General features: G+C 34.2%; 1 protein-coding gene and 1 long non-coding RNA gene across 9 annotated transcripts in view; one reads left to right on the forward strand and one right to left on the reverse strand.

Moving 5' to 3' along the window:
• LOC131682774 (zinc finger protein 608) overlaps positions 1-12,545 on the reverse strand; it is a 138,736-nt gene that overhangs the window by 71,562 nt on the left and 54,629 nt on the right. For all 8 annotated transcript variants that reach the window (XM_058964500.1, XM_058964499.1, XM_058964501.1 and 5 more), the window contains one exon: positions 4,421-6,254. In XM_058964500.1, coding sequence (XP_058820483.1) covers positions 4,421-5,973 — 1,553 coding nt within the window. In that variant the 5' untranslated portion in view covers positions 5,974-6,254. The remainder of the gene's footprint in view (positions 1-4,420; positions 6,255-12,545) is intronic.
• On the forward strand, positions 283-2,498 carry LOC131682782 (uncharacterized). Its single transcript, XR_009304148.1, has 4 exons — positions 283-354; positions 409-660; positions 1,418-1,601; positions 1,668-2,498. It is a non-coding gene; the product is annotated as an uncharacterized LOC131682782 (long non-coding RNA).

Genomic DNA, 12,545 nt, shown 5'->3' on the forward strand with positions numbered 1-12,545 from the left:
CAGATTTCCAGTTTTCTGTTATAGTGCACAGACTAGCACAGAATTCTCAAGTTTTGAAATTTTTTACCTCACCAAACAACAAAAACTAAAAAGTTTGCGACTTGTTTTTCAGTCAAACTTACGTTTTCCTTAAGCACAGATTTTCAATGATTTTTTATTGGCTGCGCACAGATTTCAAATTGATTTACCTTAATTTTAATTTTATATTCATGCTCCAAATATGTGCATGAAAATAAATTTAAAATCACAAAATATTTTTTTCTGTGTACAAACTAGTGGTGTGTAATCTCAAATTTAGTTGTCATTACTGCCTGAATTTACCGAATCCAGTATTAAATTGACTGAAGATTCCTGGTTTGTATACTTTAATAATTAAATTATTATTAATAAACAACTTCTTTGCCTCAGGTAAGACTTCAAGAGTTCGAGAAATGTTTCATCCAGCTGAAAAGTGCCGATGCGGCACCATTCGAAATCCAGAGCAAGGAATTCATAAAACGCACAACAATCATCTGGACAACTTGAAGTTTTCCCTCGAGAAAGAGTCCGAAACAAAGGAGCAGTATGTTAAATATAGCGGTATCATTACAACCGTTGAATGAATATGTTACGGTGGATTATAATCGAGACCTTCGATAGCAACTTGTGGCTTACACAACAGTGAGTATACCATAATTAAATACCATTAAATATATATGTAACACTAGGTAAGGTAAGGTGCGATATGTCAAAAGTGTGTGTATTTGTCATAATTCCATACTATTTAATATTTTAGTCATTTTTATGGATTTTAAGTCATTTGTGCATTTCGAATAGGTTTGTGTTGTTCCAGTACACGTTTCTTGCTCCGGAGCAAGCCACAGTTCTAACCATTCCGGAATCTGTTCGGAATTCCGATTGGATTGAGTATGAGTACCAGCTCAAATGCAACAACCGATTCCGTTCCGACTCAATCGGTTGTTGCATTACGAGCTGGAATCCATACTGACTGCATTCCGAGTCAAATTCCGATTGGTTTAAACGAACAGGAGCACAAAAAACTCCCCTCTTTTAATGTGGTTTGCTACAAGCAGAAGAGAAAAGAGAAGAAGGGAATGTAGGAACATATTAGTGGTTGTTCCAATACACGGAAGTTACTCCGGAGCAAACAGGAGTAAAAAAACTTGCTCCTTTTTGCTCAGGTTTGCTACCAGAAGAAGAAAAAAGAGAAGAAGAGGGTACAGGAACGATTTTCTCCCTGTTTACTCCAGAGTATTTCCAGTTGCTCCTGGTACTGGAACAAATCTAATGCCACTTATACTGATAATCATTGTTTCATGTTTGGTGGTTGCCGTCACTCACCTTACATACACTCCGCATAAAACCATGACATTCTGCATGATTGTATCATTTCAACTGTATTGCATTATTGTTGTAGATTTGATAACGTTTGTGACGGAGAGGAATTGCAGGAACTATCTGCTTATGAGAAGGAAAGGACGTTCTGATCTTTGCTATTCCATCTGAAATCATATGGCGGAAAAGGATCACTAAAAGATGGTACTCGATGGGCTACGCTAGCATAATATGTTAATTACTATGGAGACAGCTATCCGGATAACGTAAGTTCTGTCTATATTGTATTTAAGTAAATTATGTAGACGGAATCTTTTGCTCTCCTCTTACAGTATGAAGCAGATGTAGATTGAATCCCGTCAAACGGCATTGACTTATAAATGATGCTTCTGTCAGGATTCGTGATCGCTCACCCTTCTTTGTTACGACACTACGATTAGTACCTCAACCTAAACCGTATTCTGGTGATGAAGAAAGCTACTCAACGTACTAGTCGGATATCGAATTTCCACCAGCAAGATGCAGCAGTTTGTAATGCCCGAGATATGCACACGATTAAGAGACGAGCTAAACTTATGCAGCAAATAGGTGTGAATGCAAACAAACTGCACACATAATTCAGTGCACAGGTGAATATTTATAACTTACTGTTATTCGTGCATTTTAATTTATTTCGCGAGCATATAACTGCTTCGTTCTTGTCGTTAGCAAAGCTTTTACTAACAGGTCGTTAATGTTTAAACTTGATCGATCATTCTGACTCCCTGTTTGCTATCCTCGTATATACCGTACGTGGTATATATGTATGTTTTCCTTCAGAGCTCTAACGTAGGTTAATCATAATCCTAGAAGTATTTTTCAATTGAACTATATTCTCTTCACAATTTCGTCTAAATATAATCCAATGTTAGTGCAGTGTGACTATTCGGAAATTTGTTGGGAATCTTGAACAGGTTCCATTGCAAAAGGTTGTTACATTTAAGCGGTAAACCACATTGAATCCATTCAGAATTCCAAAGCTTCTCGAACGGGTTATTTGAGTTTTTGTGTACATTGGGGCTTTTTCATAATTTGAAAATAATAAAGAAGAAATAGAAATGTTCAATTTACATATAGTACTGCAACTGTTCTATTTAAAAGATATCACAAAACCTTTTAAATCATCTCTTTAGGTAAATATCAAGGTCAACATTATCAAGAAACCCTTTAAAATGTATTTCCTCGATTGTGGACACTACCATATACAAAATCAATGATTACCATTTTTGACTGGTGACTATTACGTGAAAACCCACTAAAGGTCACATAGATCTTCAAGTAAATAATAAAGGAATACACTATAATAATCAGCTCACCAACATATGTAAGCTAACAGTCTTTACAATAACTACCATCTTCTCAGCAGGTGATTGTAATATAAAAATCTAATAAAAGTTATATGAAAAACACGTTACATTTACTGGGTTATATATTAGATATAGATTATAGGACAGTCATATAACATCTATGTGAAAAGTAGAGTGGAAAATAACCATATCACTTTTCACGTAACATCAATGTGCGATTTTTTTTAGTGTAGTATCGTGCGACCCGTGTGTGGTTAAATAGTTGACGGGATTCAAAGATTGTGATGGGAGCCTGGGAAGTACTAGGGTGAACTAAGCAGTATGTAACCTTTCCAGTTTTACGATAACGTAATGATGCATTGCACTGTTCAATCTTCACACTGTCGTTTTTCGCCTAGGGTCGTAGAGCTTTTGGCTGATGGTAGTTCGATGGAGTTTCTGAGGAGCCTCGAACACAAATTTTGATGCATAATGACATATATCGCAACGAGTTGTGTACAATTTTCAATTATATAAAACTGTTTTATTATTTTTTTCGTTTCGCAATTATGTATTTGTAGAATACAGGTTATTTGACATATCACAAATGTGACACGAATACTACGGTGGAAAGCGCTCCCAAGACATGAACCTAACTGATGATTATGGTAGATCAGGGTTATGCGGACCCCCGCGGCTTGCATTTTGTGTACTATCCAAATATTATTTTCAGTCTGTTACAAAAAAGCTCCTTCCGAGATAAATTATCTTCTGCGCGGACACCTGGTTACTACTTCACGCCCCCTAGTGGTCTGCGGACCCCAGGTTGAGAATGGCTGATGTATGTCATCAAAGACCGATGTTATTATAGGCTTTTTGCAAAGATTTCAATAAGTAGGATACCCAACTTCAACGAAAAACTGAAGGCACCACTTCGAGCCTGTACTAGTTAGATTTTTGCTCACCGCAGCACATATACATAAGTATTCAATTTTTGACTTGAAATGTAGATGACCAAAGGAGCGAATCTTTGCTAAAATCTAAAAAACAACCCACTAGTTGGATTTTAACTCAACAGATCATACTAATGGCAATAAGAGGAATGTCTCCAATAGGATCTATGAAAAATATCGAAGTGCGGTATATTTTTCCTCAGTGATGATACAGTAATCATTGCTTTATGGCTCCAATATGCCCTCGATGGCTGTTGCAAATTATTCTACCAGTGCCAGCATAACAGTCCCATACACATTTTTTCAGTTTTGAGATAACCTCAGGGTTAGGTCTCATTTTTATTGTACTATCAAATAACGCACTGAAAATTATTTAATTTATTCAAAAAATGTACAAAAACACCGACTAATGTAAATCCCATATGAAAAGCACTATCTGTTATATTCGTATTGTGAATTTTTTTCGACTTTACTGATCAAATGCACATCAATGAAACTGATTGGGGGTGGTAGGGCATAGTGTAGTTGTAAATCGTAAGCAGCTCATCTGGATAAAAACTAAAACAAAAATCTTATGGGCACATTTTCTCGACATGATGATTTTGCATATGGTACTGTTTTGCTAGTACCAGCTTTTTAGTGACAAGATAGCACAACTCGTTCATTCGAGAAATTGGCGCTTGAGCCAACCATGCTGCGCTATATACCAATAATGTAAAATCTATAACATGCCACCAGAAAGGTTGGGCTTATAAGCCCCAAAGAAGAAGAAAGTAGAATGATGCGAAAACATAATTTTAGACTCACCTCGAATTATTTTGATTTGATATCCGCTGCGATAACGGTCCCATTGATTGATCTGAGGTTCTACTTCGTATGCAAGATATACTGGAACAGGGTTGCTGAATACCATTCACTTGCATTTCATGTGTGCAGTTACAACCCCGTTCACCACTTGATGAAGTACTACTGCAACTACCGCTACTACTACTACTGCTGTTGTGTTCATTCTTATCGCGCTGAGTATGGTGTGTAGCTTTATCTTTCGTTTTGTCTCGTCGATGCCCGCTACTACCCCGTTTAGCTCCCTGCTGTTGTTGCTGCTGTGATATATTGGGACTACCAGCTACCTGTTGTTGCGTTTGGGACTGCGATTGTGACGAATGCTTCTTGTTACTAGAGTTAGAACTGCTGTTACTATTACTATTATTTTCATCAGCATTTGATGAAGATAGTGAACTGGTACCGTTCTGCTCGGCTTTAACTATTTCATGTTTTGCCTCGGACGTCTTGGTTCCAGGTTTAGTACGTTTTATTTTCATTTTCAATCCTTTGTCTAATGTAGCTTGATGATCAACAGAAAGTTTGGTGGCTGACTTACCACCTGAACTACTTGTCGTGGATGACATTGTGCTTGAACTGCTACTTCGACTGCTCTTTAGCGTGTCCAGATCGAGCCCCGTACTAGTGCAGTTATCGACGCTATTACTGACACTACAGGAGTTGTGATGATGTTTTAGTCCCGAAATCTCGGATGATAAAAGAAATGACGGATTCGTGTGTTTACTGCTGTTTAATTGGCTAAGTAGCACCGAATGCTTCGACGGATTACTAGCAGTGCGGATGCCCGAATCCGTGCCACTATTCGACTTATGATGGTGGTGGTGATGGTGATGGTGATGTCCGGAAGTAAATGATGAGGAGGAGGAAGAGGAAGAGGAGGAGTGATGTTTTGATGGTGTAGAAGACGTGGTTCCTTCTTTTGTAGGCGTGCTTTCCAAAACAACTCTTTTCACACTTATGCAAGTGGATACACCCTTTGTTGAGCTATCCAATTTTAGACTACTATCCTTCTGTAACACGGTAGAAGGATTAACACACTGTGTTCTTCTCAAGTCTGTCTCACTGCAGTCACTGTTTTGCGTATTCAAAAAGGGACCAATTGGTAACGTGGACCCGGATTGAGATGACGCGGTTGGCGTAGTGCTACAATCACCTAATGCACTTGTTAAATCACTGACGGATGATTTTTCAATATCTGCATCTAGGTCGATGATGAGGTCGCCAATACCAACATCCCATTCGTTATCGTCATACTCAAAGTTGGAGTCTTTGTTAGTATCACTAGTTACCGATATCGAAGAATTTGATGTGTTCGACGGCGTCGATACTTGTGCTCCTGATGTTTGATTTGGATTCAATAGAGCCGATTGGTGTTGCTGCTTGTTACTTACCGTATTATTGTTTAAATTACTACCGCTAAGGTTTACTTTGTTATTGCTCTCTGTTGCTTGGTTCGTTAAAACCACCTTGTTTTGGTGGTGGCCGGTGCTCGCCTCGCTACGTTTCATTGAATCCATGCAGAAAGAGCAAAAAGGGCCTCCGCTACTGGCGGGCCCTCGAATGACGATAGTTTTTCTTCGCTAAAGTTGAAAAACAATGACGAAGAAAAATCAAACCGTACCAGAGAACAGTTGAGTACGGCCTTTGATAGCAGTAGAATCTTTTTTCCAGTGTAGTTTGTCGTTGAGCAATTGTTTTTGTCGCAATTTACTGAAGTAATGTCAATGCTGCTATCTTCAAACGATTCACGGCGGGAGACGAAGGGCCCCAGCCCTTGGGTCAATACGACCATTTTAAGCTGCAAATAAAAAGAAAAACGACGAGTTATTATACAAACTGTAAATATCAAAGTCATTTGGCATTATGAATATTTGTCATAATTTTGAAAATGATCACACTGAAGGTCATTTGGCCTAACGAACATTTGGCATAATTTATTTTATCTCCAGGATAACGGTCATTTGGCACAATTTCTAATTTTGCGTAAAATGAGGGTCATTTGGCATAACGAACATTTAGCATAAAAGGACATTAGCGATTTTATTATCTACAGGGAAACAAACATAATTTTAGACTGAGCGAGAAGTAAGGTTGTTCAACATAATTTTGAGCCGTGCTACTGCTGAAGGTTCAAATTAATTAGCTTATTCTTCTTTACAAATTAATAAATAAAATTTACGCCTAATGTAACTAGGGTGGGTGCTCCTATAGTTGAGGTGTACCAATAGTTGCAGTAGTGGGTTATACGCCCAACTAAGATACCAACCATCAACAAATATTTTTTTATCGATTCATCGCACTAAAATTATGCGACAATAAAACTGTTATCCTTGAAATTTGCTCAAATAACTATTGAAAAAAAAATATTTTCTTAGAATTTTGAGCTCCCTTGCACCTATAGTTGATGTAGTGTACCTATAGTTGCAAGTCCCATAAGAAAGCAATGGGATTTGCAACAATAGGAACCTAAATTAGCGATTGCACCACTATTGGTACATGTGTTCCTATAGTGGTACAAGCGGTTTTGAATACATAAATTGGTTACTAAGCCATCTTTATATTTTTCCTATGAAGTAGGGACTGAAAGCTTTCGTTTAATGTATTAATATTGCTCATAGGTCTATTAATCGATTTTTTATCAAAAGTTTTCCTTAAGCATGCGACTATTGGTACATCCACCCTACGCCACATCGCTTCAAGTTGTGTAATATCCGACGTCGCTGTTGTTCTGTCGGACTTAAACTAATACATAGCCCCTACATTTGAGCAACCCGGTGAAACGAGTGGATCACAAATTTGCTTGCGAGGGGCCATCGCTTCCGACGACGGGTTGACGGCCAAATCATCGTTTGAAAAAACTTGGCGATATCCAGAAACGGTAAAGTTGACTAGCGTCTGAATCGAACGGTATATAACTCGAAAGAACAGCTCACGATATAAAAAAGGGGAATAACGATAATTTAATTATTGATACGCTGCGTTTTTACAGTGATTTCTTGAAGTATATTAAAAATAAAAATCATTCGTGAAGCTAACTTAAAAATGAATATGAGAGTGTTATGCGAATATGGGTAGTATACTTCGTGTGAATATATTTTATAATTGATTTTGCCTTCTTTTAAACATAAGCAGTTCTTTTGAGTTTCGTTTTTGGAATTCTTGAGTTTGCTGTTTTTCGCAATTATGGATTGTTTGTTTATGACTTACGTTGTAGCATGGTGTAGATTTTACATGTTTTTGTTGATGTAGCGCACTAGAGCTGCAATTTACCATACGTATATTTTGTTTAGGTTGACAACTCAGAGGCTGTCCTTCCATATTGCTCAGGGATACATTGCTCCTATACACATATATACCATCGCCCTTGGGTCTACGATATTCGCAAGTTTCGCATTGAATCCGCTTCTGTCTCTTCCTAATCTCCTTTTTGTCTCCTAGGTCCGAAGCGGACCAATCGACTATTAATTGTTACAGAAAACATACTAGCCGTATTAGTCCTTACTCGCAAATACTTTTTCTACAACTGTGCTGTTTCATCTCTATCTTATAACATAATTCGATTATAACTGTTCTAGTCAATATACGTATTTATTACACTATGGACCAGGCAAACCCCCACTTTTTCTATTATCATTATGCTGAGAAGCTAGACGAGTAAAGGTATTTTAGGGATTCACAAAAAGAATCTCTACACCAACCCGAAAGGTTTGTTTATCATTTCTGAGAACCGGTGTGCTTGGTCGAGTTAAATAATCATAAGAACAAGTCCTGAATAATTAACTATCTCTTAGGTACCAGTTCTACACTGCCGTGATCCACATAACAGTCCCATTTGCTATGGGTTTCCTATTCAGGTGGGACTGTTATGCGTATCACGGCAGTACACTCCTTTCCCGAACTATCCTGATACCCACGCACAGTGGCACGACTTAGAACAAAAGGTGGACTAAAGTCAAAACTTTGCCGTATCGGTTCAAATAGGACGATGTAATTTTGGTACGCTGAATTCGTTTTTAAAATTAAAACATTAAAAACAAACACTTTGCTATTCGTTAGGGTGTCCAAAAATATATTTTCTGAAATCGTTCTTAAAATTTTCGTGTGGTAAATTGTTTTTGGTATTAACATATTTAAAAAAAATCATTATAGCATTAGGGTTGCCCAAAAATAATTATATTGTTGTACATATTCAAAAATGTTTTAAAGGAATTTTTATACGCTGAGTTCCTATTTTGGTTATAAAAATAGAAATTAACTTTACTACTTATTAGAGTGACTCAAAAGTATTTTATAACAGGTTTTTTCAAATTTATTTTTTATATTGAAACGAATTGATTGACACCTCATTACGGTGCTTCAGAAATTATTATTTAGTTGCATATCAATAATATGTGTTCGACTAATTTTGGAAAGTTTAATTCATTAGTGGGTTACTTGATATGAACATTACATTTCCTTTCTTTTCAGAAACAAACATTTTGAGCGTCTTAGTGAAATGTTTAATTACATTCACTAATCAACAAGATGTTTAACGATTTTTTATCGCAGGTGTGTTTTAAGTTACATAGATTTTTATTCCATATCTTGAATAAATCCAAAACCCTTTTATCGCGTATATGGTTCATTCAAAAATGGTCTTACTTTATTTGATGATATCGAATATATATATATATATATATATATATATATATATATATATATATATATATATATATATATATATATATATATATATATATATATATATATATATATATATAATATATATATATATATATATATATATATATATATATATATATAATATATATATATATATATATATATATATATATATATATATATATATATATATATATTATATATATATATATAATATATATATATATATATATATATATATATATATATATATATATATGTATATATATATATATATATATATAATATATATATATATATATATATATATATATATATATATATATATATATATATATATATATATATATATATATATATATATATATATTATATATATATATATATATATATATATAATATATATATATATATATATATATATATAATATATATATATATATAATATATATATAATATATATATATATATATATATATATATATAGTATAATATATATTATATATATATATATAGATATATATATATATATATATATAATATACATATATATGACTCCTGGGCATCTTTTTGAATATAACATTTTATTTAAATCTTCGGAAATATTATTAAGATTATTAAGATACAAGCGTTTTACAAAAATGTTCATTTTTGCTGTTTTTAAAAATGGTGGGTAAACCTGACCCCCCTATGTTTTTGGTTGATTTAGTGCAGATATTACTCAAATTTTATGGTATTTCAATGATATGAATGTTGTGTTATTGAATTGTAACATGAAGAAAATGGAGTTCAATATAAATCTTGGAATGTTAAAATCACGAGAAGTAGCACGTAATGATATTCCCCATTTGCATCGGAGCAATTGCTCGACGAATACTATAATCATCACGGTTTTGTGTCTGTTCGTTTGTAATTATGAACCATTACGCATAAAAATAATAGATAATAACAATAAAAATATATTTCAATTTGATAAATAAAAATTTTCTTCGTAAAAAAGCGGTCGGATTTACCTAGAGCTTCCATCCCGGGAATTTATTTCCCGGGAATCCCGGGATTTTTCGATTTCCCGGGATTCCCGATTCCCGGGAAATGGTGTTTTCTCATTCCCGGGATTCGGGAATTTAATTTATTTCAAAAGGCTTAGGTTCTGCGAAAGAAATTCTGTAGGAAATATCTTTATCGGCAAACATTTGGAGTGAGCAGTGAATATGCTTTTCCAACTGATTTGCAGATCTTTGGACTATATATCTTTAGGCTCGCTGATATGTTCTCATGATTTTTTAGGTATATAGTCCAAGCCTTGCTCAAAATACTACTAAAAATGTTGATATTTTCATGCGAAAATGGATTAATTTGCGGGCCGTTGTACCGAAGCATTTCCTTACAGTAGCGTTAGTGATGCGCACGATATCTCTGCAACCGATGAGCCGATTGATCAGATTTTTATATATATATATATATATATATATATATATATATATATATATATATATATATATATATATATATATATATATATATATATAATATATATATATATATATATATATATATATATATATATATATATATATATCGATTTTTTATCAAAAGTTTTCCTTAAGCATGCGACTATTGGTACAATCCACCCTACGCCACATCGCTTCAAGTTGTGTAATATCCGACGTCGCTGTTGTTCTGTCGGACTTAAACTAATACATAGCCCCTACATTTGAGCAACCCGGTGAAACGAGTGGATCACAAATTTGCTTGCGAGGGGCCATCGCTTCCGACGACGGGTTGACGGCCAAATCATCGTTTGAAAAAACTTGGCGATATCCAGAAACGGTAAAGTTGACTAGCGTCTGAATCGAACGGTATATAACTCGAAAGAACAGCTCACGATATAAAAAAGGGGAATAACGATAATTTAATTATTGATACGCTGCGTTTTTACAGTGATTTCTTGAAGTATATTAAAAATAAAAATCATTCGTGAAGCTAACTTAAAAATGAATATGAGAGTGTTATGCGAATATGGGTAGTATACTTCGTGTGAATATATTTTATAATTGATTTTGCCTTCTTTTAAACATAAGCAGTTTCTTTTGAGTTTCGTTTTTGGAATTCTTGAGTTTGCTGTTTTTCGCAATTATGGATTGTTTGTTTATGACTTACGTTGTAGCATGGTGTAGATTTTACATGTTTTTGTTGATGTAGCGCACTAGAGCTCCAATTTACCATACGAAAATGGATTAATTTGCGGGCCGTTGTACCGAAGCATTTCCTTACAGTAGCGTTAGTGATGCGCACGATATCTCTGCAACCGATGAGCCGATTGATCAGAATTTTATATATATATATATATAATATATATATATATATATATATATATATATATATATATATATATATATTATATATATATATATATATATATATATATATATATATATATATATAATATATATTATATATATATATAAATATTATATATATATATATATATATATATATATATATATATATATATATATATATATATATATATATGTCGTTATTCCAAAACACGAAAAAACAAGTCTATCATATTTCTTTGCCGCTTTTCTTTGCAATTAAGTGTATTTTTTGAAGTTTTGATTGATTTCCACGTAATTAAAATTTTATCACCTTCTCCGGTGAGAAGGAAAGTCAAATAAATTTTATCCGGAAAATCATTCTCACGCTATTTGTGGAGGCGGAGAATTTTGCGACTCATCTTATCTCGGAAAAGTTGGACATTACAATGCCTGATATAGGGACATTTAATAAACTGCGTAACGCGAAAATTGCTCAAAATTGACTCCCCCTCCCCCAAAGGAAAAATTGTCACACATTTCTCTATCCCGCCCTTCTCCCCAAATTTCACAACATGTCCTAACTTCTCGCACCCCCTCCCCCCTTAAGCGCTTGTTATTTCTTCTCGAAGATTTAATTATTAGATTGAAAACAACCGAGCGTTAATACGTAATATAGACAAATGGCCTGTGTTAAGCCAAAGAGGACCAAGCGCCATTTTGAGGTACTTTATCTAAAATCGCTTTAACATCCAATGTAACACCAGGAACTCTAATATCTATTATGTTTTGGGAGCTCAAATAGCAAACGAAAGCAAGCAAGTGTTCTTTGACTTTCTACGTAAATGGTAAGTTATCGAAAAATGAATTTTGGTACGAAAAATACACGAAAAAAGTTATGGCGCTTAGTTTGGTTTGGCTTAACGCAGGCCAAATAGTTATGATAGTGAGAAACGTTATAAATAAACGAAAATATTTTCTCTTCCTCATACCGGATTGATTGTATAATACGCGTATACTATCTGATAATTCTGATTCATAAATGCATACGGTGTGAATTTCCAGTGTCTATAGAATTATTATTATAGATACTAGCAAGATTAAAATCA

This window comes from Topomyia yanbarensis, chromosome 2, assembly GCF_030247195.1.
Source record: "Topomyia yanbarensis strain Yona2022 chromosome 2, ASM3024719v1, whole genome shotgun sequence".
Taxonomy (NCBI): domain Eukaryota; kingdom Metazoa; phylum Arthropoda; class Insecta; order Diptera; family Culicidae; genus Topomyia; species Topomyia yanbarensis.